This window comes from Heterodontus francisci, chromosome 2 (genome assembly GCF_036365525.1).
Source record: "Heterodontus francisci isolate sHetFra1 chromosome 2, sHetFra1.hap1, whole genome shotgun sequence".
Lineage (NCBI taxonomy): Eukaryota > Metazoa > Chordata > Chondrichthyes > Heterodontiformes > Heterodontidae > Heterodontus > Heterodontus francisci.
This window is the reverse complement of record NC_090372.1, coordinates 163,814,047-163,841,692: the sequence shown is the minus strand read 5'-3', so window position 1 is coordinate 163,841,692 and position 27,646 is coordinate 163,814,047. Positions and strand designations below refer to the sequence as shown.

Sequence of the window (27,646 nt, the reverse complement as noted above, 5' to 3'; positions counted from 1 at the left end):
GCAAGGGAAGAAATTGCTGGGGCCTTGACAGAAATCTTTGTGACCTCATTGGCTACAGGTGAGGTCCCAGAGGACTGGAGAATAGCCAATGTTGTTCCTTTGTTCAAGAAGGGTAGCAAGGATAATCCAGGAAATTATAGGCCGGTGAGCCTTACGTCAGTGGTAGGGAAATTATTAGAGAGGATTCTTCGGGACAGGATTTACTCCCATTTGGAAACAAATGAACTTATTAGCGAGAGGCAGCATGGTTTTGTGAAGGGGAGGTCGTGTCTCACTAACTTGATTGCGTTTTTTGAGGAAGTGACGATGATGTTTGTTAAAGGACGGGCAGTAGATGTTGTCTACATGGACTTCAGTAAAGCCTTTGACAAGGTCCCTCATGGCAGACTGGTACAAAAGGTGAAGTCACACAGGATCAGAGGTGAGCTGGCAAGATGGATACAGAACGGGCTTGGTCATAGAAGACAGAGGGTGGCGGTGGAAGGGTGCTTTTCTGAATGGAGGGCTTTGACTAGTGGTGTTCCGCAGGGATCAGTGCTGGGATCTTTGCTGTTTGTAGTATAAATAAATGATTTGGAGGAAAATGTAGCTGGTCTGATTAGTAAGTTTGCGGACGACACAAAGGTTGATGGAGTTGCGGATAGTGATGAGGATTGTCAGAGGATACAGCAGGATATAGATCGGTTGGAGACTTGGGCGGAGAAATAGCCCAAGAGATGGAATTTATTCCGGACAAATGTGAGGTAATGCATTTTGGAAGGTCTAACGCAGGTGGGAAGTATACAGTAAATGGCAGAACCCTTAGGAGTATTGACAGGCAGAGAGATCTGGGCGTACAGGTCCACAGGTCACTGAAAGTGGCAACGCAGGTGGATAAGGTAGTCAAGAAGGTATACGGCATGCTTGCCTTCATCATTCGGGGCATAGATTATAAAATTGGCAAGTCATGATGCAGCTGTACAGAACCTTAGTTAGGCCACATTTAGAATATTGCGTGCAATTCTGGTCGCCACACTACCAGAAGGACATGGAGGCTTTGGAGAAGGTGCAGAAGAGGTTCATCAGGGTGTTGCCTGGTCTGGAGGACATTAGCTATGAGGAGAGGTTGGATAAACTCGGATTGTTTTCACTGGAACGACGGAGGTGGAGGGGCGACATGATAGAGGTTTACAAAGTTATGAGTGGCATGGACAGAGTGGATAGTCAGAAGCTTTTTCCCAGGGTGGAAGAGCTAGGGGAGATAGTTTTAAGGTACAAGGGGCAACGTTTAGAGGGGATGTGCGAGGCAAGTTCTTTACACAGAGGGTGGTGAGTGCCTGGAACTTGCTGCTGGGGGAGGTGGTGGAAGCAGGTACGATAGCAACGTTTAAGAGGCATCTTGACAAATACATGAATAGGATGGGAATAGAGGGATACAGACCCTGGAAGTGCAGAAGGTTTTAGTTGAGACGGGCCTCAAGATTGGTGCAGGCTTGGAGGGCCGAATGGCCTGTTCCTGTGCTGTACTGTTCTTTGTTCTTTGTTCTTTCTTGACTGAGGATGTCACATTTGCCACTTTCCAATTCTATGGCACCTCCCTATCTAGGGAAGATTGTAAGATGATGGCGAGCCCTTCCGCTATCTCCACTTCCACTTCCCTTAGCAACCTGGGATGCAGGCCATCCAGACCATGCAACATATCCACTCTAAGCTTAGACAATCTTTCCAGTACATCTGCCTATCAATGTTCACCCCATCCATTACCTCTACCATCTCTGCTTCTACCGTTATTCTGGACCTCTTCTTCTTCCTTAGTAAACACCGATTGTGTTGCTATTTGGAGGAAGGAGATGTGGAAATGGAATGGAAGCTTTTAACAGCTTCAACATTTGAATTAAGTGATTGTTGTGGGAATGGAAATGTCACATGTGAGCTGGTGGCATTCATTATTCAGATGGAGCTCGATGGTTACTGGTGTGCCCAACATGATGGTGCACCCACTCCCTATGCTGGTTCTGTTAATTGTGCTGGTAATTTTGATTTACTACAGGATGGCGTGTTTGAAAACAAGGACTACAACTGGACAATGTTGTTAAATGGTCTGAAATGACTTTAGAAATGTTGCCCAGATTATTCCTGGTCTAAACAACAGAGAAGGATCAGGGAAGTGTGGGTATATAGGCTCACTCTACCTTTATGCCATTATTGTTTTGCAATCAGCACACAATGATTTAAAATGGCTTTCTGCTGAACAGGGATACTTTGTGAAGCAGGCCTAAGGCAAGGATGAAGAATTGAATGAATATTTGAAGTTTGTTCATTCATGTCTTGAGCTTTTGGGGAGATATTAGTCTGTTCACTGTGTTTATAGGAATAAAATGATTGAAGAGCTTCATTAGACCATGGGCTGGATTTTACCAGCCCCCCGACGTTGGGAGGGCCGTAACCGGTAGGACCAGAAGAAACCTCTGAGAGAGGCCTACCATGGGCCTCAATGCTGGGATGGCACCGTCCCATATTATCAGCGGCGGTGCGACCTTGTGGCAGCATCTCCCCACCACCCCGGCCGCACATCGACAGAACCTTAATTTAAATATTTAAATAAATGTTAATTAATGCATAATCACTTACCTCATCCCTGCGGCCATCCCACACCAATATTCCGGCTGATTGCCGGAACTCCCACGTCTTTGGATCTCCGTTTGGAGATCCAAGGCGGAACAGTGGTGGGGAGGGGGAGGAGTGAAGCTTTCAGGGCAGGTGAGGGGAGAAACTCTTACTATTGGTTACGGCGATGGTTGAGAAAGGGTTCACCGTCAAAGTTAATCAGGTTTGTGACGGCGGGGGTGGGGGTGGTGGCGGGGGAAGTTCAAGATCAGCACAAAGGCTTTTTTGCAGGGACAGGGCAATTTCCGATTGAATCCTCATTTGTGGGGGGTGGTTTGGGAGAGGGAATTAAAAGCGCGATTAAAATTTTAATTGTATTTTTTGCAGACTGGGCCATTTAAAAATGTAAATGGTCCTGAAGGGTTTGAGTCCTTCAAAAATGAGCTGGCGCCTGAGCGGTGGTGCCGGATGCCGTTGCCGGGGACAGAGCGCCCGCCTCCTCTACATCATCGGGGTGGGTGGTTCGCCCTCTCCATGGCAGCTCTGCAGCGCACATCTCGCACGTGTGCCATGCCGGTTCACCAACAAGATCAGCAGCAAGCTGGAAAAATTCAGCTCCATTTAACCATGGTAATAGGATGATTAGAAAAGGTTGAGATGGGCTCAGTGCATCTTCTTGGTTTTATTTTATTTTATTTAGAGATACAGCACTGAAACAGGCCCTTCAGCCCACCGAGTCTGTGCTGACCATCAATCACCCATTTATACTAATCCTACATTAATCCCATATTCCTACCACATCTTTCAATTCCCCTACCACCTATCTATACTAGGGGCAATTTATAATGGCCAATTTACCTATCAACCTGCAAGTCTTTGGCTGTGTGAGGAAACCGGAGCGCCCGACGAAAACCCACGCAGTCACAGGGAGAACTTGCAAACTCTGCACAGGCAATACCCAGAATTGAACCTGGGTTGCTGGAGCTGTGATGTTGTGGTGCTAACCACTGCGCCACTGTGCTGCCCATGGTTCTATGCTGATATGTTCAATGTCACATTGTGTGTCTTTTGATGTATTGTGTTTTTGTGGGAGTCTGTATGAAATGTAGAGATTAAAGATAGAATTGGTATGAGAGTTTTCAGTAACTGCCCAATGCTGTAGTCACGCTGGATTGTGGATTGTGATGTACTTGAATTCTTATAGTGAATTGTGAACTCACTAAAGAATTGTGTAATCATGTTGGAATTGTGTAATATGATTTACCTGAATCTTCATGTTCAATTGTTTACTCTGAGCTCATTTAAGACCTGATTCTGTGGTTGTTGCACCAGATGTGTGTGTACTCTGGTGTTTACAGTAACAAAATGAAGCAGAACAGAAAAACAGTCCCAACACCATCCACATGATTTGTATGTCTCAGCAGGTAAAGTGCCAGATGGAGGAATTGTCCTCACCTCCACCCCAGCTAGACCAGAAATTCCATTGACAAAAAACCTGACAGAAATGTGTCCTGCCTTAAAATCTAACCTTCAAAATTGTGAAGTACCTGCATTACATCTGGATGTTACCAATAACACCATGAATTTCCAGCATTGACTTCCTTACGGTTTAACTCTTCATTGTTTGATTTTATATTTTTAGGTTTTCTGAGGATGATTTTATTAAATTGTTCAAGAAAGTTCAGAAATGCAAATGGAAAAAGAATCCTGAAGAACACAAAAAATTAAGGTAATTTTCTGATGTCAAAGGTCAGTACTGCTGAACAATTAGAATATGACAGTTCCTTGGAACTTCAGAGACATAGAGTTATTTATGGCACAGAAGGAAGCCAATCGGCCCATCGAGTTCATGCCAACTTTTCACAGAGCAATCCAGTCAGTCCCATTCCCCTGCTCGATCCTCATAGTGCAGCAAATTTATTTCCTTCGAGTGACCAGCTAATTTCCTTTTCAAATCATTGATTGTCTTCACTTCCACAATTCTGGTGGGCAGCGAGCTCCAGGTCATTATTACCTGCTGTGTAAAAAAGTTCTTCCTCACATTCCCCCTGCATCTCTTGCCCAAACCCTTCAGTCTGTGTCCCCCAGTACTTGTGCCATCAGTTAATGGCAACAGTTTTTCCTTGTCTAACTTATCTAAGTCTGTCATAATCTTGGACACCTTAATTTTGTTAGCCAGCCTTTTATGTGGTACATTGTCAACCCCTTTTTAAAAAATCCACATAGTCAACATCCACCGCATTCCCTTCATCAACCTTCTCCGTTAATTCATCAAAAAATTCAATTAGATTAGTCAAGTGTGATCTGTCTTTAACAAATCCGTGCTGGCTATCCTTAATTAACTCAAAACTCTCCAAGTGCCTGTTGATTTTTTCCGCTGATTATTGTTTCTAAAACCTTATCCACCACTGATGTTAAACTAACTGGCCTGTAGTTGCAAGGACTGTCCTTACACGCTTTCTTCAATAAGAGTGTCACATTTGCTACTCTCCAATCCTCTGGCACCTCCCCTATATCTAGAGAAGAATGGAAGATTATGGAAAGCCATTCCGCAAACTCCATCCCCATTTCCTTTAGCAAACTACGATGCAAGTTATCCGGACAGGTGAGTTGTCTACGCTCAGCATAGCCAGACTTTTTAGTACCTCCTCACTCTCAATTTTTACCCCAGCCATTGCTTCTACTCTCTCCGCTTCGACTGATACTTTGTCAGAATCCTCTTCCTTAGGAAACATTGATACAAAGTTTTCATTATGTATTCTAGCCTTGCCTCGCACCTCTAAGTGTCCCTTATAGGCTGCACTCAGCCACTTAATATTTACATGCTGGTAGAAGATTTTTGGGTTCCCCTTTATGTTGACTGCCGTTCTATTCTCATGTTCTCTCTTTGCCAGTGTTATTTTCCTCTTCACCTGCCCTCTCAACTTATTGTTTACGGCCTGGTTCTAACTTGAAGAATTCACCTGGCATGCATCATACATCCTCTTCTACTGTTTCATTACAATCTCTATCTCCCTCATTATCCAAGGAGTCCTGTTTTTGGATCCCTTACCTTTCACCCTTGTTGGAATGTACCTAACCTGTACCTGAAGCATCTCTTCCTGAAAAATAACCCATTGTTCTGTCACAACTTTTCCTGTCAGTCTTTGGTTCCATTTTACCCTGGCTGGATCCCTTCCCATCGCATTGAAATTAGCCCTCTTCCAATCTCGAAATTCTACCTGATTTCGTACCTTGCTTTTCAGCATTACTAGTTTATACCTTTAGATACAATGATACAAGTTCTCCCCAACAGACACTTGGTCCACTAGGCCCACCTCATTTTCCAGCACCAAATTCAGCAATGCCTCCTTTCTAGTTGGGCTGAGAACATGCTGATAAAAGAACTTCTCCTGAACACATTTCAGAAATTCCTCGCCCACTTTACCCTTTACTCCAACGTTATCCCAGTCAATATTTGGGTAATTAAAGTCCTCCAGTATCACCACTGTATAGTTCCTGGATATCCCTGTGATTTCCGTGCAGATCTGCTCCTCTGTCTCTCACTATTTGGAGGCCTATAGAATACAACTAGTTACGTGATAGAACATAGAACATAGAACATAGAACATTACAGCGCAGTACAGGCCCTTCAGCCCTCGATGTTGCGCCGACCTGTGAAACCATCTGACCTACACTATTCCATTTTCATCCATATGTCTATCCAATGACCACTTAAATGCCCTTAAAGTTGGTGAGTCTACTACTGTTGCAGGCAGGGCGTTCCATGCCCCTACTACTCTCTGTGTAAAGAAACTACCTCTGACATCTGTCCTATATCTATCACCCCTCTACTTAAAGCTATGTCCCCTCGTGTTAGCCATCACCATCCGAGGAAAAAGGCTTTCACTATCCACCCTGTCCAACCCTCTGATTATCTTATATGTCTCTATTAAGTCACCTCTTCTCCTCCTTCTCTCCAACGAAAACAACCTCAAGTCCCTCAGCCTTTCCTCGTAAGACCTTCCCTCCATACCAGGCAACATCCTAGTAAATCTCCTCTGCACCTTTTCCAAAGCTTCCACATCCTTCCTAGATCATACCCTTTTTACTTCACAACTATAACCAAATGGATTCTGTCTTTGCCCCCTGAAGGACATCCTCCCTTTCCAACACTGCAATGTCTTCCCTAATCAATACTGCCATCCCACCTCCCTTTTCTCCTTCTCTATCTTTTCTGAACACTTTATATCCTTGTATATTAAGTGTCCAACCCTCACCATTTTTAAGCCATGATTCCGTTATTACCACTATATCTTATTCCCATACTACTATTTCTGCTTGCAGCTCACCAAACTTATTCACCACACTTTATCTGTTTACACACATGCATTGCAATCCTGTCATTGTATTCCTCCGAGTACTTTTCAGTCCACTCTTATCGAATATGGAACTGCTCCCTTCTCTAGTATTGTCCAACTCTCACATTGTACACCTTATTCTTCTTTTCTACTTCTACAATGCCCATCCCCTGCCAATTTAACTGACACCCTCCCCAACCACAGTTGTGAATCTCCTCGCAATGATTTTGCTCCCAGTCCTGTTGATGAGCATCTCGTCCCTTTTGAATAAGAGACTTTTGCCCCAGAACTGGTCCCAATGCCCCAAGAATCTGATGACCTCCCTCCAGCACCATGCTTCAAGCCACACATTGGTCCTCCCTATCTTCCTATTACTACTGTCCATAGCGTGTGGCACTGGGTGTAATCCAGAGATTACTACCTTCGAGGTCCTACTCTTTAACTTCCTCCCTAACTCCTGAAAATCTGACCATAGGACCTCAATACCTGTACTTGCGATGCCGTTGGTACGAACGTTTACTCCAACTTCCTTCCCTCTGTAGAATATCCTGCACCCTCTTTGAGATGTCCTTTACCTGGCACCAGGGAGGCAACACACCATGTGGGACTCATGATAACGATTAAAGAAATGCCTGTCTGACCCCCTAACTATGAAATCTCCTGTAACAACTGCATTTCTACTCTTTGCTGCTCCCTCCTGTACAGTCCCCTGCCCATTAGTGTCATGGTCTGGACTGCACTCCTTCAGGCTATTGTCACTCCCAGCTGTCTCCAACACTGAATACCCATTTGAGAGTGGCACACACCCATACGACTCCTGCACTTCCTGCCTCTTCCTACTCTTCCGGATGTCCATCCTCCTACTATCCTGAACTTTTATTGTCTGTGGTGTGACCACCTCCTTGAGGAAACAATTCAGGAATCTTTCTTGCTTCCTGATGCTCCACAGTGATTCCAGCTGCTCCTCAACTTGGAAATCCTGAGCTCGATCTGATGTAGCTGGAGACACTTCCTACACACATTGTCCCCCAAGACACATGAAGTGTTTTGACTTTCCCAGGCAAAACGATTTTTGAAAAGAGTGGTGCTGTGCCATTTCAAAACAACAATGCTTCATTTAAGGACAAAGAATGCTGCATCATACACTGTAATTTAAATCTTCATAGTTATAGTTTTTTCAAATGTCTTTTCACACTTTGGGGTCGACTGGGTTTAAATAATTCTTTATAATGCTGTCCGGAAGGTTGTAGATCCATTGGGTTTGTTTTTGTGTGGCCATGACATAGCTTTATTTAGTCTAAATTTGAAATTACATTTGTATCTATCCATCTACTGTCTATCAAACATTAAAAGTTTTCCATATAGGTTTCTGGTTACAAATGTAACATTTACTTCTTGTAGCATTTCCCTATTATGCTCTCCCTGTCATACATTTTCAACATACAGGTCTATCACATATCAATCACATTTAAACTTGCTTGGCTGACTTTCCTCACCTGTGATGCCAGTAATCTGGACAGGTGAGAGTTACAAAATTGGGTGGAATATGCTCTGCAAGTTTTTCTGTTTCCAATCATTTACTTCGTTGCAGCTTGTGGGACTTGCTGTGAACAAATTATAAGAACAGTGACTACACTTTAAATTGGCTGTGAGGTGCTTTGAGATATCATGAGCATGTGAAATTCAGCCTATTGTGTTGATGAAGTCAAGCAACTGGAAGCTTTTGCTACTATTAGTATCATGCGCCCAAAGAAAGTTGACAAATACACATTCAGGACTAAGATTGACATGGGAGCTAATGCAAATATCCTATCAGTCCAAATCCTGAAGGATATGTACCGGGGTCATTGAAAATTAATGATACAACCAACAACTGCAAAGTTAACTGCATTCAATGAGTCACCCATCCCTTGCAGTGGCACTTTAACAATGCAATGCAGCTATGGCAAGTCGGTATGGAAACCACAAATATTTTACCTGGTAGACATGAGCGGACCAGCAACGGCAGGACTACCAGCGTGGAAGGACCTCAACATCATGACTATTCATGAGATCGCCAAGGTACACATTACAGCAGAAGAGACGAAGGGTACTTACATTGAGTCAGTCCAGGAATTACAACAAATGTACCCGGACAGATTCAATGTCATAAGAGATTTCAAAGGCAATGCCTTACTGCACCTCAGAGAGGATGCACTCCCTGTGTTCAACCACCTGATGTCTGAGATTGAGTCACAGTTCTTCCAGGATCTCAGTGGTTCTGATTCGGAGAGTATCAACCCCTTCTCTTAGATGTCACACCAAGAGAATGAAGATCCAAATTCAGATGATGAATGTTCTTTCCCAACAGGCAGTGTTTCTTCATGCATCAGTGACTCAGAAGAAGAGATTGACGTTATAACCATTGAGAAGCAAAGGCTGTCAATGGGGAGCATTTCCAATGGGAAATCTCCAAGGACCGGAACCTGCTCGCAGACTCTGAACAGCATCAAACGGTGCAGTCTGGAAATCCAGTAACAGCACAACTATGCCATGCCCTCACCTCTGCTCTCAAGAGAACCACCAGCACCAACATAAGCCAGAACGGACTGGTACCTCCATGAGGCCAAGTACGCCTCCTTGAACAAGTCTTCGACCTTGAGTGCCAGGCCTACAGATGCAGAAGATGTGGAGAGGCGAAAGACACTCAATATCCTGAAGAGGCAGAGGAGGAATGAGTTGAAGCTTTGTCTGTTGGTTCTTCAAGATGAAGTGCTGGAACTTTCCAAGAATCACAAGGCCTCAAAAGTGGTCATCCTGAGAAAAGCAACAGAGTATGTTAGCAGGCTGAAGGCAGAGCAACAGAAACTGAATGCAGAGAGGGAGAAACTTCAGAAAAAACAGCAAATGCAAATTATGCAAATTCTCCAAGATGCAGGAGACACTGCTCAAACAGTCAAGGGTGAAATCTACATTCCCGGAAGGGTATACCATAACAGGATCTGGAAGAGTTGTCAAACTAACAAAACAATATGTGGACTCTTAAGCTTCTGTAGGGTGTGAGAGTCCCCTGCATTGTCTCAGAGTTGTACTCTAGAGATAACAGCAATGAATGACTTAACACCAAATAATGCACAAAAACAGTAATTTTACTGAGTTATTATTAAGTTATTATTAAACAATTATTAATGATAAAAAGGAAAGAAAGATAAATTTATTATTAAGAAAGGAAGGAAAAGAGTATAGAAAGACAAGAAAAATTATAGCATACTGCTTTAACCACAAATTACTCTGTTCACAACAGGTCCCTAAAATGGTACAGAGTTCCCCTCGGTACATACATTACCAAGTTTCTAAAAAACTTATAGCACACGGCTATAACACCAAATTAGTCTGTTCACAAGAGCCCCCTAAAATGGTACATTATTCCCCTTTGGTACATACATCACCAAGTCTCCAGAGAATCTTGCACAGGGGTGGACTTGCCAATCAGTCACCCCGTTGACATCCCTCCCTCAGTAGTCTTCAGTGGATGACTAGTCCACTCCAGCTGCAGCCCCGAACGTTGGAAGTTTTGACTCTTTAAGTCCAATTTCTGCCTCCATTCCAGCTTCTCGAGGTTTCCATCCAGACTTTCTCAAAACAAAGGTCCGACAACCATGAGTCCTTATTAAATTCTTCTCATAGGCACTACGAGGCCGTTCAGACTATTGACATATCCTTTGATGGTATCTCTCACCAGCAATCAATTAGGTTATACTGTCCATCAATTAAACTCCATCTTCTGACTTTACACCATTCTGGACCACCCAAGGTTATCCATTGTCCTGACTTGTAGTTCTAGGGTCATCGAATACCATAAGAACTGACTTCTGTTTAAACAATGAGAAAGTGGCTGTTATATTCAAGAAGGAAAAAACAGTAGTTTAGACAAAACAACAGCTGTGCATGGCCTGGCCTGACCAGCATGCAAACAAAAGGTGGAAGTTCTTGGAAAAATATGAGTTCACAATTAATAATTTACCATTGGTTACAGAATTGATTAATTACTTGTCTCAGAGCACAATCACACCTAATTTTAAATTAACGTATACAAAGTAACCTTTAAAAATTCACTACAGGTTTAATACAGTTTTTTTTTCGAATTCAAAAGCAAAGCAAAAGCAAGGCAAAAGCAAGGCAGAAGTAACACGCAAAAACTTACAATAGGCCGACACTTCTGCAGTCGTAAATTTCACAATTCATATCTTTATACTTGTAAATTTTACATATCTATCCCTGTATAACTAATTTTGATATTATCCAATTTTATGTGTTTTTACTTGTAGTGTACAAGACTTATCTTTGGAAAGAAAGGGAATGTTGTATGATTGCTTTCAGAGTGATGTGCCTTTAAGAACTCAGTTTGCTAATGAGATAAGTACCAGGATGTAGTTGTGTGACTAGAAGCCACAGTCATTCTGCACTGTCATACCCTATACAAAGGTTCTGTATATAATTTGCTCTGTATTATATGTACTAGTTTAGCTGTTAATAAACCTTCTAGAGCTCTTCAAGGAACTGGAATTCACATACCTCATTGTGTTGCTTAAGATAATACAAGAGAACAACACCTGGAGGGAGAGAACCATTTACAAGATGGCTAACATGGGGATGAGGGGAAGTTGAGTGATTAGCTTAATGGGAATAAGATTGAGGGAACAGGAGTTGGGTCTCATGGACAAGATGAGCTGCGAGAGGGCAGGAGGGGAGATAGGAGAGAAACTAGAGAAAGATGAGTTCCATACCCTGAAGGATTCTGGGAATGAGTAACTTTGAGCATTTTATTATTTCAGGCTACAATGCAAGTCTAAAAGCAATGTTTAAGTGAAAAGAAAGCAAAAATTTAATCGTACAAGATCAAACTAAATCCTAATCCTTCATTTACTATAGTTATAAGAATAAGGTATCCTGCACACTGTTATAACACAACAGTTCATGACTGTGATTGCCATTCACCCACGACTACAATTCTAAGCAAGCCTCATGCCTCCTTAGTGAGTGGTTCTCTGAAGCTGCACAGGCTGTGGAATTTGGTGAGCAACAGCAGCAGAACCTAAATGCTGAACCAGCACTGTCGAGTGGAGCTGTAGTGAACAATAGAAGCCAGGCTATATTCTGCGAGACTGTCCATGAACAATGCCATGGGAGATGCACTATTTCTAAAAGTAACATTTCAGAAATCTAAAGATCAGTCAGTGAGATCAATTCAAGGGTGGTGCATTGGACAGGGTTACTTTGTGGTTTTCGAAAAGTGAATGCTTTTGAAAATTAAAAGCGACAGTGTATTTTCCTCATTGTAAACCATTCAGTCTGACATTGTATTAACAGTTCTATGGGAAAAAAACTTGATCCTGACTGGTAGGTTACAATAAAGCCCCTATTTAGTTCAGGATGCCTCAAAATACTTTACAGCCAGTGAAATATTTTTTAAAGTGTAATCACAGTTGTAACATATGAAACACAGCAACCTCTTTGTGCACAGCAAGTTCCCACAGACAACAACGTGATAATGACTAGATTATCTCCTTTTTAGTGATATTCGTTGGGGGATCAATATTGGCCAGGCCCCAGAGATAACTCCCCTGCTCTTTTTCGTGCATGTGAGGGCAATGGGGCCTCAGTTTAATATCTCAGCTAAAAGGCAGCACCTTCAACAGTTGAGAAATCTCTCACTGTGGGACTGGCAGTGTCAGTCTAGATTCTTGTGCTCGAGTCTCAAGTGGGAAATGAACCCCAATCTTCTGACTCTGAATTGAGAGTTCTAAAGACTGAGCCATAGTTGACATTCAATAATCCATAATGACACAGAAAATGTTTTATCTTCCAGTTCACAGTTGGAGAAATGTTGTAATGCAGCTCAAAAATTCATTGTCACACAAGTCAATACACCACTGGGAACAAATCTAAGTTATGATGCAGAACCTAAAAGAATTATAAGGATTACAGAAAATGTTCTTGAACTGATTCCGAAGGTAAGTTGTTTGTGCTCAGGTATAATGTTCTGCCACAGGAAACAGAGCTACCGTCTGTACATGTGCTGCTTTGTGTGATGGTTTTGCAGCAAAGCAATCCACTATGGAGCATGAACAGAATCATGGACTGTCTGCAGAGGAACTCTCCATGTCAGGCAGTAATCATTGCTTTTCCCATAGACTCTGTAGAAGCAAACAGATATGGTTTGACAGTAAAAATCAGACTCTATTGGTGCTGCATTGCCCTCACAGGCTGCCCAGTAACACCTGCCAACCTCCTTGCAGGTTGGGGGACCTTCCTGATTGGTCACCCTTTGCCCCACAGAGAGCCCCCCCAGCAGCATGAGCCACCCCCACTAAAGCTACCCCTCCAAACCCGCCCTGCTCTCCAACTCCCACCCTCTGTGCCAGTGCTCAGCCAATCGTCTCTGGTGAGACCCAAAACCCACTTACCTTTTTCAATGGTTACCTTTTTGAATGGGTCCAGTCCCTGCAGCCTCAGAGGGGCGAAATTCCCCACCAATTTAGGGCCTGGGTCACGCAAAATTGTAGCGTAGCTTCCAGGTCCGGTGCAGGGAGGTCACCCCGAATTCTCAGCCGGTGGGTGGGAGCACCGCCACAACAAAAAAATTCCGGCTATTAAGTGAATTCATTGGCATTGTGGCTTTCTTTCGCTAACAATTCTACAGGGTACTTCCCCTGTGGTAGAGGATGAGGTGGAGGCAGTCTGCTCCTTGCTTTCTGCCTCTGGCTGAGATGCCAGTGGCTTCCATCCTCTTCTTAGAGATGCCCACGTGGACTCCTCCACAGGCTGCCACACCTGCATCATTGCGGTGGCCTCTTCTGTCACAGGGCCTTGGCACACAGATTGTTCTTGAGTCGGAGGGGGCGCGGGGCTGAAGAGTGACACCAGTGCCTCCTGAGGGGTGGCCCCTTCGCTTCGATTGTCTTGGCCTTTTCCTGGCGCTCTTGGATGCTGGATGAGGCAACAACTGAGATGCTTCTGGCATCCACTCTTAGCACTTCTGCATCATCAATGACACTGAGTGGTCAATGCTACAGAGAGTCTCCCTCTTTCTGTGCATATCAGCGCTCTACTCCTGCACCATCTCAGAGTGGTACTGCATTTGCCTCTCCAAGAGGTTGTCCAATCTCTCAATGGAGGAGCTCATGAGATGGAATCCCTGGGTCATATCAGAGTACATGTGCTGCATGGACTCCTCCATTGCCGGCCCATGGTTCCTCAAGACCTCTGGGAACTCCAACAAATGAGAACTTATCTGCCTCTAGTTCTCGAGGAAGACCTTCCTTATCTCTGACACCTGAGTCCCAGTATCTTCACCCAGTGAAGTATCACTGTTTCTGTTCTCCAAACTCCGAGGGGTACTGCCCACAGCTAACTCTGCATCACCCTCCTCTTCCTGCTCACATGTGATGTAAGGTTCACCCAGTGTTCCACTTTCTACACTTGGAGGGAGTGCAGCCTAGATTAAACAGAATAATACATGGACTCCAAGGGTCAAATTATGAGGAGAAGTTAAGCAAACTAGGGTTGTCTTTCCTGGAATTTAGGAAGGTTAAGTGGTTATTTGGTCACATTTTTCAAGATATTGAGGAGAACAGATAGGATAGATAGAGAGAAATTATTTCCACTGTGTGGGGAGGCTAGGACTAGATGGCAGTGTCCAAAAATTAGAGCCAGACTTTTCAGAGTGAAATTAGGAAACACTCTATGCACAAAGGGTGGTACAAGTTTGGAACTTGCCTCTACATGTGACAATTCATGCTTTATCAATTGTTAAGCTTAAAACTGTGATTGATCGATTTTTGCTAAATGTATTAAGCGATATGGAGCAAAGGCAGGTACATGGAGTTAGGCCACAGATTTGCCATTGAATGGCAGAACAGGCTCGAGGAGCTAACAGGCCTACTCCTGTTCCTATGTTCTTATAGGTACCTGGAATCACACAAACACATGTGTTACAGTTGCCACTAGTAAAAGAATTTGAATCGACCACCAAGTATGATTTGCAACATAAGCCTTAGATTATATTCAACCAAGTCCTGAACAATTTCAAATGTTTCTAAGCAGAATTGATACAGAGAAATAAACACAGTAACCCTATTGTTCCCTTTAGCATAGATGTAATCTACATAGAACCTTTTGTTTCTGTCTCTCTATACAAATTGTGAATGAAAGCTCAAATCTTTATAGGCCTCTAGTCATGCCTACTATCCTGGATGATTTGTTATGGTGTGACAAGTGTAATTGTGAACAAGATGCCCAGAAATGAGGTGCTTCCTACAAAACTTCCAGATGGCCAATCTGTTTATCATTCTGTATGAAACTTATCAACTTGGGCCATTATCCATTACCTTATTTCAAGTTTATCTGAGCTGGAGATATATTTGGAGATATATTCAATAGGCATGAATTACACATCCCACATCTCAATAGCACAGTCAGCTAAATTGCAAACTGATACATCATCCTGGGAATGAACAATGTAATCATTTCATTATTTCTAACTACAATACCAATCCACAAGTTAACTATAATTAAACATAAAACAAAAGCCTTAATCAGATGAGATGAAACCAAATTCTAATCCTATACATATACGTATAAACAATTGGTTATATAACAGTAGTTGGTAGGTGTGCACATAAATTCTTTTACCAAGTTGACATCTTGCAGACGTCATGTCAGAATTGGGCACGGGCAACTTGGATTCCATTTTGGAAGCTTAGTTATCCACATGGCACTAGAAAATTAGCACTTTACGGCCTAATTTAAACCCCTGTGGAGTTATGACATTTTATTCCGTTCACACTAGTTCACTGCAGCAACAGGCTGTCCTCACTAACTTTCTTGAGGAAAAGGAATCATTACGAATCGACAAATACTATCAATCATCAGCAAAGTGACAAAAGTTATTATTGGCTGTGCTATGATGTGCCATTACTCACCAATAAGTGGCTTAGTTCGGGTTCCGACAGGACCACTCGGATCCTGACCTCATTCTCAGAATGGTCCAAATGTGGGCAAAAGGACTGAATTCCAGATGTGAGTGTGACTGCCCTTGACATGAAGCCAGCATTTGACCAAGTGTGGCATCAAGGAGCTCTAGTAAAATTGAAATCCATGGGAATCAGGGGGAAAATTCTCTACTGGTTGGATTCATATCTAGCACAAAGGAAGATGGTTGTGTTTGCTGGGGCCCAATGATCTTAGCCACATGGTAGGAGTTCTTCAGGGTAGTGTCCTCGGCCCAACCATCTTCAACTGCTTCATCAATGACCTTCTGTTCATTATAAGGTCAAAAGTGGAGATGTTTGCTGATGATTACAAAGTGCTCAGTTCCATTCACAACTCCTCAGATAATGAAGTAGCCCATGACCCCATTTGGCAAGACCTGGACAATATTCAGGCTGGGCTAATAAGTGACAAGTAACATTTATGCCAGGAAATGGCTATCTCCACCAGGAGAAATTCTAGCACCTTCCATTGACAGTCAACAGCATTAGCATAGCTGAATCTCCCACCATCAACATTCCGGGCTGTGGTAGGGGATGGGGGCGGAGGGTCAGGTTTAGGGGGAGGTCAACATTGACCAGAAACTTAACTGGGCCAGACATCTAAATATTGTGGCTTCAAGTACAAATCAAAGGTGGGTATTCAGCGGCAGGTAACACACCTCCTTACTCTCAAAAGCCTCACCCCCATCTACAAGGCACAATGAGGATTTTGATGGAATAATCTCCACTTGCCTGGCTAAGTGCAACTCAACACTCAAAAACAATCAAGAAGCTCCACAGCATCCAGGAAAAATCAACCTTCCTGATTGGTACACCATCCACCACCTTATACATTTATACCTTCCACCACCAGCGCACAGTGGCAGCAGTGTGCACCATCTACAAGATACACTGCAGCAACTCACCAAGACTGCTTCAACAGTATCTTCCAAACTTGTGATCTCTACCACCTAGAAGAACACAGGAAACAAGCACATGAAAACACCACCACCTGCAAGTTCCCCTCCAAGTCACACACAATCCTAACTTCAAAATTTTACAGTTGGCTTTCATCATCGCTAGGTCAAAATCATGGAACTCCCTCCCTAACAGTACTGTGGGTGACTGCAGCGGTTCAAGAAGGCAGCTCACCAACACCTTCTCAAAGGTAATTAGGGATGTGCAATAAATGTTGCCCTTGCCAGCGGTTCCCAAATCTCATGAATGAATAAAAAATCTATCGTGAACAGACAGCATTCATATAATCTGTGTAGTGTAACATTGAATCCTTTGTTCTGTTAAATTTTCTTTCTGACTCTAGAATGAGCTTTGGAACCAAGCAGTATAACAGCCATTTTGGTTCTTCTCCACATTGAGTATCTCTTTCTCTAAATATACTTTAAAATAATCCTATTTATTCGATTCAGATTAAAAACTGTTTGATCTATTTTCTGTATAATTAAAGGAACTTCTGAATTGCAATAATGATGCTAATTTCATATTTTTTTAGACAAACCCTTTAAAAGATTGTGTATTTAAACACTGCTCTGTTGTCGGAAATGCAGGAGTTCTAACTAACAGCAGCTGTGGAGCGGAAATAAATCAGGCTGACTTTGTGTTCAGGTAAGAGTCAAAACAGCTGCAGGATCAGGTCTGTGTTTGTTGCTGCGAATGAGTGTGAGGGTTATGACCAGAATGCAGGTTAAAAAAAATAATTTTCACTATGTGAGGTGATATCATTGCAACAATTCTTTTAACTGTTGACCAGATGTATTTATATAGTCCAGTATTTCTTCAGTGAATTGCTGGTTTACTCAGAGTCAAAATATAACTAGAGTATTGATGAAAGAGAGTGGTTCTCATTTATATCAGAGTCGTCACTCAGACCATGAGCCTGATTTTGGCCACAACATCAATGATAATAGGTTATGTAAGAGCAGGGGCGCCACCAGGAAACAATGACAGTAGTGTAATTAGGTTTGATGTATAACTAGAAAAGGTTGATAACAGTGAAATATAAAGATACGTGAAAATGCCAATTGAAATGAGATAAAAAGAGAACCACCCTGACATATTGTCAAGAAAATATTGCTGATAAGACAGTGCATAAACAATGTTCCTACAGTAAATGATTAGGATCCTGACTAGACGTATTCAGACAAGAGGTAAAAGTGGGAGTTCTCTGAATGAATACAAAAATTAAAATGAGACACTAAAAAGAGACAAAAGGGCCAATAATGCAAAATAAAAGCAATCCAAATATGGAAACTATAGAGGAGAAGCAAACGAAATGATTAGAAAAGCAAAGAGGAAGGATGAATAAAGACCGACAGGTAATATCAAGGGAAAATAGTAATAAATTTTACAAACAAAAATAAATAAAAGGATAGTTAAAGAAAAAGGAGTGCCAATTTATAAATGAAAAAGGAACTATGCTTTCGGAGAATGAAGGGATGACAAAATACTAAGTGAGAATCATAGAAATCATAGAAAGTTTAGAAAGCTTGCGGCATAGAGAGAGGCCACTTGGCCCATCGTGTCTGTGCCAGCCGAAAAACGATCCACCCATTCTGATCCCACCTTCCAGCATTTGGTCCGTAGCCCTGCAGATTACAGCACTTGAGGTGCACATCCAGACTCATTTTGAATGAGTTGAGGGTTTCTGCCTCAACTACCCTTTCAGGCAATGAGTTCCACACTGTCACCACCCTCTGGGTGAAAAATTTTTTTATCATCTCCCCTCTAATTTTTCTACCAAACACTTTAAATCTGTGCCCCTCTAGTCACTGACCTCTCTGCTAAGGTAAATAGGCCCTTCACCTCCACTCTATCCAGGCCCCTCACAATTTTGTATATTTCAATCAGATCTCCCCTCAGCCTACTCTGTTCGAAGAAGAACAACCCCAGCCTATCCAATCTTTCCTCATAGCTGCATTTTTCCAGTCTTGGCAACATCCTCGTAAATCTCCTCTGTACCCTCTCCAGTGCAATTACATTCTTTCTGTAATGAGGTGACCAGAACTGCAAACAGCACTCAAGTTGTGGCCCAACCAATGAGTTATACAGTTCCAGCATAACCTCCCTGCTCTTGTATTCTATACCGCGGCTAATAAAGGAAAGGATTTAAGAAAGGGAACAGAAAGAAACCAGGAAACAATAGACCAGTTCTAATTGCTGGTGCCGATAATTAAGAATTTAGAATTAAGGATGCATTCTAACGTACTAAGGGAGGAAATAGGCTCTGCATATCATCAGCGAAACATCCTTAGATGGAAGTTGATCCTGAGGATTGAAGGTTTGTTAAAACAACAAAACCAACTTTTATTTCTATGGTGGATTTAACATAATAAAACACACTAAGGCACTCCACTGGAGCATTATAAAGCAAAATTAGATACCAAACCATTTAAGCTGATATTAGAGCTGATGGTCAAAAGCTTAGCTAAGGAAGTAAATTTGAGGAGCATCTTAAACGAGGAAAGAGAGGTAGAGAGCCAGGAAGGTTTAGGAAGGGAATTCCAGAACTTGCGGCCGAAGCAGCTTAAATGACAGCCCCCTATGGTGGAAAAATTAAAATCAGGGATGCTCAAGAGGCCAGAATTAGATGAGTGCAGATATCGAAGAGGGTTGTGGGACTGGAAGCGATTATAGAGATAGGGGCTGAATTTTATTCACCCGCTGCCGGGAGTGGCAATGGGAGAACAAAATGGCAGCCTGCTGGCAACGGTGTCCGCTTCCTCCGCGCAGGCACTGGCGCCATTTTTGAAGGGTTGCCAGACCTGCACAGAGAGAAAAAAGTTCAACCCATGACACACCCGCACCCCACCCACTACTACACTAGACATTAATGTGTGACCCACATGAAATAAATGGCATCCCTGTTTCCAACCCCCAAAACACTTAAATTGAAAAGTTGATCTCACACTGCACAAAGTGCTGATGTCACCCCTTCCCGCCCACCCTGCCACACTAGAATTGCAGAGTTGACACTGTTCCCACCAACGCTCCCAACACCCACCCCCCCGCCCCACTATACTAAAAATCCTAAGGTTCCCTCTTACCCACTTCAGTGGAGTCAGATTTCCCTGGACAGGAAAGTGAAGAGGCATGAGTGCCAGCCATCACACAGATGATCACGAACAGTGGTAAGATTGCAGGGAATGGCATGTTAATGTAATCATGTCCTTTATTTCAATATTTAAAGTTGGGCCCTGTCACTGGGCAGCAGGGGGACTGCCACGGAGCTTCAGCATTGCTGAGAAGATTGGCCCCCGCAATGCCGGCATCGCACTCCATAGCGGGCTGCTGCGATCTTCCGCACTCCCCCCTCCCCCCACCTCCACCAACGAGTATGTCAGCGATTTCAGGGGTGATGGGTGAACAGGACTTGGTGCGAATAAGGACACGGGCATCAGAGTTTTGGATGACCTCAAGTTCATGGATGGTAGCATGCGGGACACCAGCCAGGCGTGCGATGGAATAGTCAAGTCCAGAGGTATCAAAGGTGTGGATGAGGGTTTCAGCAGCAGATGAGACAAGGCAGCGGTGAAGTCGGGTGTTGTTACAGAGGTGGAAATAGATGGTCTTACTGTTGGTGTGGCTATGAGGTCAGAAGCTCATCTCAGGATCAAATATGACGCCGAGGTTACAGACAGTTGGGTTCAGCCTCCGACAGTTGCCAGGGAGAGGGATGGAGTCAGTAGCTAGGGAACAGAGTTTAGAGCAGTGACCGAAGACAATGGCTTCAGTCTTCTTAATATTTAGTTGGAGGAAATCTCTGCTCATTCAGTACTGGATGTCGGACAAACTGTTTGATAATTTAGCAACAGTGGAGGAGTTGAGAGCGGCAGTTGTGAGGTAAAACTAACGCTGTGTTTTCAGACCAATGTCATTGAAGGGCAGCATGTAGATAAGAAGTAGGAGGGGGCTAAGATAGATTATTGAGGGACAACAGAAGTAACAGTGAGGGAACATGAAGAGAAGCCATTGAAAGTGCTATGCTTGCTATGATTAGATAGATAAGAATGGACCCAGGCAAGTGCAGTCCTATCCAGCCCATCATCTTTGGAGAGGATGGTGTGGTCAGTAATTTCGAAGGCTGCAGACAGATTGAGAAGGACAGGGGGGGTATAATTTACCTTTGTCACAGTCATATCGGATGTCATTTTTGATTTTGATTAGAGCCATTTTGGTAATATGGCAACCTGACTGGAGGGATGCAAAGGTGGTGCGTTGGGAAAGGTGGACATGAATTTGGGAAATAACAATTTGTACAAGGACTAATGCTATTGAAACACCACAAAAGGGAGAAATGAATAAACCAGGTTACTATGGAGCAGCCAGGTACTTCATAGGCGGCTTGTTCATAAAATTAAGGCACATGGTCTTGTCCTATACTCATGCCTCCAATAACACATACAGGTATTATTGCTGATGCTCTGTATTTACTAACGTAAACGGAATAGATTTCAGGTCACCAATAGCCTTACAATATTGAAGGAACACTGCAAGCAGATTAACAACATTACTGCAATACGCAAAGTTAAAATTTGTACGACTGGAAGGCATGTAACAAAATATAGCCAGTGTACAATGCAAATCACCAAGATCATCTCATCCGCACTGGTCGCATATAAGGTCCACGGGTGGCAAAAGGCCTTGCAAAATTTACCTGACAACCTGAAGCATGTGTGAAACAGTGAGTGAGAGGTGTTGGTGAATCGATAGAATAACTTGATAAATCAAGATATTAAGGGAACATGTCTTCGGGAGAATAGTAATCTCAAAGGGACCATATACTTCAAAGAGAATATACATTTGATAACAAAAGAACAATACATAAGAGGACAAGGAGGGCTGAGGGCTGCTCTGAAGCCATTGGCTCCCTGGAAATGACACAACAAGCTGGAAATAAGCAATCAAAGACTTCAATTTCCCTGTACCTGCTGGCAATCTAAGAACTTTAAGTGTTGTTATCTTTCGAAAAATCTTGTTTGCAGTTAACATTTAACTGGGAATTACTCTCTAGGTAAAGTAGGGTGAAGAAAGCAAAGTAGGGTTAAGAAAATAAAAGCAAAATACTCCAGATGCTGGAAATCTGAAATAAAAACAAAAAGTACTGGAAAATACTCACTCTCTTCACAGATGCTGCCAGACCTGCTGAGTATTTTCCAGCACTTATTGTTTTTATTTAAGAAAATAAAGTAAGTTTCTGCCAATCCTTGGCAGGGATTAACAGGCTCTACTGCAGAGTAGCTGATTCACTAAGTAGCTGATCAGTTCAATCTGGTTGCTGCATTTTCAGCTTCAGAAAGTATAAAAACAGAGGTCTGGGTGCAGCCTGCAAACAGCATGCAGATTTCAAGAGATGGAGAACAAATGCTGCCTTGCTATTGATGCCCACAACCCACGAACGAACATAAAGAAAAAAAAGTTTATGTTAAAGCATCGGATGAAACGATGTGCAGATTGCAAGCTGAATGTGGAGATACGAGTTTGCTCAGTGGTGAGTTTGGTGAAAGGGGGGGAGGTGCTTCATTTATCTACTCTTTTTACTACTTTTTTAACCAGTATTTGGTTCCTGCTTCAGTGCAGTGGAAGGAGCTGGTTGCTGAGTAACTACTAAGCTATTCTACTTACAATAAATAGTCTGTAAAGTTAAGGTATGGCAGGGCAACTCAGCCAAGTGGAATGTACAACCTGTGGCATGTGGGAATTCATGGATGCACCATGTGTCCCAGACAAACACGTCTGCAGGAAGTGTCACCGGCTGCAGAAGCTTGAGCTCCAAGTTTTGGAACTTGAGCGGCGGCTGGAGTCACTGTGGTGCGTCCGTGAGAAAGAGACCTATGTGGATAGCACGTTTAGGGAGGTGGTCACACCATAGGTTAGGAGTATGCAGGCAGATCGGGAATGGGTGATCACTAAGCAGTCTAAGAGAACCAGGTAGGTAGTGCACGAGTCCCCTGAGACGATATCACTTGCTAATCGGTTTTCCATTTTGGATACTGATGAGGGTGGTGGTTCCTCAGAGGAGTGCAGTCAGAGCCAAGTTTGTGGCATCACAAGTGGCTCAGCTGCATAGGAGGAGAGGGAGAAGAGTGAAAGAGCAGACGTGATAGGGGATTCGTTAGTTAGGGGAACAGACAGGCATTTCTGCGGCCGTCGACTGGACACCAGAATGGTTTGTTGCCTCTTTGGTGCCAGGGTCAAGGATGTCATGGAACAGCTACAGGACATTTTTCTTGAGGGGGCGGGGTGAACAGCCAGAAGTCATGGTCTCAAGATTAACCTCAGGATTACTCCCAATCCCACTTACGAGTCAGCATAGGAAGAGGAGAGGTAAGCGAATGAACATGTAGTTGGAGAATTAGTGTAGGAGGGAGGGCATCAGATCTGGGGCAGGTGGGCCCTGTACAAAATGAGTGGGTTGCATTTTAACAGGACTGGGACTAATATCCATGCAGGGATATTTGCTAGTGCTCTTGGGGAGGGTTTAAATAGATTGGCAGGGGGATGGGAATCTGAGAGGGAACTCAGATCGGAGGGAAGTAAAACTGCTAAATTGTCTGGGAACCAGGAGCAAATATCGGAGAGAATACCAAAGTGTACAGAATACTGGGGAGATAGCTAGCACTAGAGTAGGGAATATTAAGTTATTAGGTGGGGTCAGAGTAAAGGAGAAAGTAATAAAGTCCAAAACAGAATTAATGTGCATGTATGTGAATGCACAGAATGTGGTTAATAAGATTGGTGAGGTACAGGTGCAGGTTGCCATGTGGAAATATATGGCTATAACAGAGACCTGGCTTAAAGAAGGACAGGATTGGGTGTTAAATATTCCTGGATACAAGGTGTTTAGGAAATATAGGAAAGGAAAAAATGGGGAGGGGTGGCAGTATTGATTAAGGAGAGCATTACAGTGCTGGAGAAAAAGGGTGTCCCAGAGGGGTCGAAGACAGAATCAATTTGGCTGGAGCTAAGGAACAAAAAAGGTGTGGTTACATTGCTTGGTGTTGTCTATAGGCCACTAGCTATTGGGAAGGACATGGAGGATCAAATTTGCAAGGAAATTACAGAGAGGTGCAAAAATTATAGGATGGTGAAAATGGGGGACTTTAATAATCCAGACATAGACTAGAATAGTAGTAGTGTAAAGGACAGTGAGAGGCAAGAGTTCCTAGATTGTGTTCAGGAAATTTTTTTACAATCGTATGTTGCTAGTCCAATGAGAAAGGAGTCACTGCGAGACCTGATTCTTGTGAATGAGATGGGCCAAGTGGATCAAGTATCAGTTGGAGAGCATTTAGGGGAAAGTGATCATTTTATCTTAAGGTTTAGGCTGACTATGGAAAAGAGCAAAGAACAATGCAGAGTAAGAATAATTAACTAGGGGAAGGCCAACTTCAATGGGGTAAGAACGGCGCTGGGGTGAATAAATAGAGTCAAAAGTTGGCAGGAAAACAAATAGCTGAACAATGGGCTACCTTCAAAGAAGAGATAGTTCAGGCACAGTCAATGTATGTTCCCTCAAAGGGGAAAGATAGGGCAAACAAATCCAGAGCTCGCTGGTTGACAAAAGAGGTAGAGATTAAAGTAAAGAAGAAAAAGTTTGCTTATGATAGATGCCAGGTAGAAAATACTATTGAGAACCAGGCTGAAAATAGAAGGGCAAGTGAAAAAGCAACTAAGAGAAGCAAAGAGAGAGCATGAAAAGAGAATGACAGCTAGCGTTAAAGGAAATCCTAAAGTTTTCTACAGGCATATAAATAGTAAAAGGGTGGTAAAAGGAGGATTGGGGCTGATTTGGAACCATAAAAGGGATTTACACTTGGAGACAGAGAGCATAGCTGAGGTATTAAATGCATCCTTTGCATCTCTTTTTACCAAGGAAGAAAATGCAACCCAGACAATGGCGAAAGAGGAGGTAATTCAGACACTAGAAGGGTTTAAAATTGATAAAGAGGATGTATTAGATAGGCTGTCTGTACTTAAAGTGGGTAAAGCACCAGGATTGGATGAGATGCATCCAAGGATACTGAGGGAAGTGAGAGTGGAAATCATGGAGGCACTGGCCATAATTTTTCAGTCTTCCTTAGACTCAGGGGTGGTGCCAGAGGACTGGAGAAATACAAACATTACACACTTGTTCAAAAAAGGGTGCAAAGATAGGCCCAGCAACTACAGGCCAGTCAATTTAACTTCAGTGGTGGGAAACTTCTCGAAAAAGTAATTCCGGGCAAAATTCACAGTCACATGGACAAATGCGGGTTAATTAAGGAAAGCCAGCATGGATTTCTGAAAGGAGTGGCTTACTCCTGCTCCTAATTCATATGTTTAACTAACTTGCTGGAGGTTTTTGAGCAGATAACAGAGAGGGTTGGTGAGGGCAATGCAGTTGATGGGCTTTCAAAAGGTGTTTGATATAGTGCCACGCCACAGACTTTTGAGTCAACTTATAGCTCATGGAATAAAAGAGATGGTAGCAACATGGATACAAAATTGGCTGATTGACAGGAAACAGAGTAATGGTTAATGGATGTTTATTGGGGGGCAGGAAAGTTTGTAGTGGAGTTACTCAGGGTTCAGTCTTGGGACCCTTGCTTTGCCTGATATATATTAATGACCTCGACCATGGTGTACAGGGCACAATTTCAAAGTTTGTGAATGATATGAAACTTGGAAGCATTGTGAACTGTGAGGAGGATATTGTAAAATTCCACAAGGACATAGACAAGTTGGTGGAATGGGCAGACAGGTGGCAGATGAAGTTCAGTGCAGAGAAATGTGAAGGGATTCATTTTGGTAGGAAGAACATGGAGAGACAATACAAAATAAAGGTTACAATTCTAAAGGGTGTGCAGGAGCAGAGGGACCTGGGTGTATTTGTGCACAAGTCATTGAAGGTGGCAGGACAGGTTGAGAGAGCAGTTAATAAAGCATACAGTATCCTGGGCTTTATTAACAGGGGCATAGAGTACAAGAGCAAGGAGGTTATGTTGAACTTGTGTAAGACAATAGTTCGGCCTCAGCTGGAGTATTGTGTCCAGTTCTGGGCACCGGACTTGAGGAAAGACGTGAAGGCATTGGAGAGAGTACAGAAAAGATGCGCGAGAATGGTTCCAGGGATGAAGAACTTCAGTTATGAAGATAGATTGTGGAAGTTAGGGCTGTTTTCCTTGGAGAAGAGAAGGCTGAGAGGTGATTTGATAGAGGTTTTCAAAATCATGAGGGGTCTGGACAGAGTAGATAGAGAGAAATTGTTCCACTCATGAAACGATTGAGAACGAGAGGGCACAGATTAAAGTATTTGTTAAGAGAAGCAAAAGTGAGATGAGGAAAAGCTTTTTCACGTAGAGAGTGTTTAAGGTCTGGAATGCACAGCCTGAGAATGTGGTGCAGGCAGGCTCAATTGAAGCATTCAAAAGGGAATTAGACAGTTATATGCAAAGGAAGAACGTGCAGGGTTACGGGGAGAAGGCAGCGGAATGGAATTGAGTGAATTGCTTTTTTGGAGAGCTGGTGCAGACATGATGGCCCGAATGTCTTCCTTCTACACTGTAATAAGAACAAACAAAGAACAAAGAACAGTACAGCACAGGAACAGGCCATTCGGCCCTCCAAGCCTGCCCCGATCTTGATGCCTGCCTAAACTAACACCTTCTACACTTCCGGGGCCCATATCCCTCTATTCCCTTCCTATTCATGTATTTGTCAAGATGTCTCTTAAACGTCGATATCATATCTGCTTCCACCACCTCCCCTGGCAGCAAGTTCCAGGCACTCACCACCCTCTGTGTCAAAAACTTGCCTCGCACATCCCCTCTAAACTTTGCCCCTCGCACCTTAAACCTATGTCCCCTAGTAACTGACTCTTCCACCCTGGGAAAAAGCTTCTGACTATCCACTCTGTCCATGCCACTCATAACTTTGTAAACCTCTATCATGTCGCCCCTCCACCTCCGTCGTTCCAGTGAAAACAATCTGGGTTTTTCCAACCTCTCCTCATAGCTAATGCCCTCCAGACCAGGCAACATCCTGGTAAACCTCCTCTGTACCCTCTCCAAAGCCTCCACGTCCTTCTGGTAGTGTGGCGACCAGAATTGCACGCAATATTCTAAGTGTGACCTAACTAAGGTTCTGTACAGCTGCAACATGACTTGCCAATTTTTATACTTTATGCCCCGACCGATGAAGGCAAGCATGCCGTGTGCCTTCTTGACTACCTTATCCACCTGCGTTGCCACTTTCAGTGACCTGTGGACCTGTACGCCCAGATCTCTCTGCCTGTCAATACTCCTAAGGGTTCTGCCATTTACTGTATACCTCCCACCTGCATTAGACCTTCCAAAATGCATTACCTCACATTTGTCCGGATTAAACTCTATCTGCTATTTCTCCGCCCAAGTCTCCAACCGATCTATATCCTGCTGTATCCTCTGACAATCCTCATCATTATCCGCAACTCCACCAACCTTTATGTTGTCCGCAAACTTACTAATCAGACCAGCTACATTTTTCTCCAAATCATTTATACATTTATATATACTACACACAGCAAAGGTCCCAGCACTGATCCCTGCGGAACACCACTGGTCACATCCCTTCATTCAGAAAAACACCCATCCACTGATACCCTCTGTCTTCTATGACCGAGCCAGTTCTGTATCCATCTTGCCAGCTCACCTCTGATCCCGTGTGACTTCACCT

At 43.2% G+C, this 27,646-nt stretch overlaps 1 protein-coding gene across 1 annotated transcript in view; it reads left to right on the top strand.

Moving 5' to 3' along the window:
* Positions 1 to 2,773: 2,773 nt before the first annotated feature.
* The window catches only part of LOC137380860 (alpha-2,8-sialyltransferase 8F-like), a 44,634-nt gene continuing 19,761 nt past the window's right edge, over positions 2,774 to 27,646 (top strand). The window contains exons 1-5 of the mRNA XM_068053272.1: positions 2,774 to 2,809; positions 2,974 to 3,149; positions 4,229 to 4,315; positions 12,775 to 12,919; positions 17,448 to 17,560. Of these exons, the coding sequence (XP_067909373.1) occupies positions 2,774 to 2,809; positions 2,974 to 3,149; positions 4,229 to 4,315; positions 12,775 to 12,919; positions 17,448 to 17,560 (557 nt within the window). The remainder of the gene's footprint in view (positions 2,810 to 2,973; positions 3,150 to 4,228; positions 4,316 to 12,774; positions 12,920 to 17,447; positions 17,561 to 27,646) is intronic.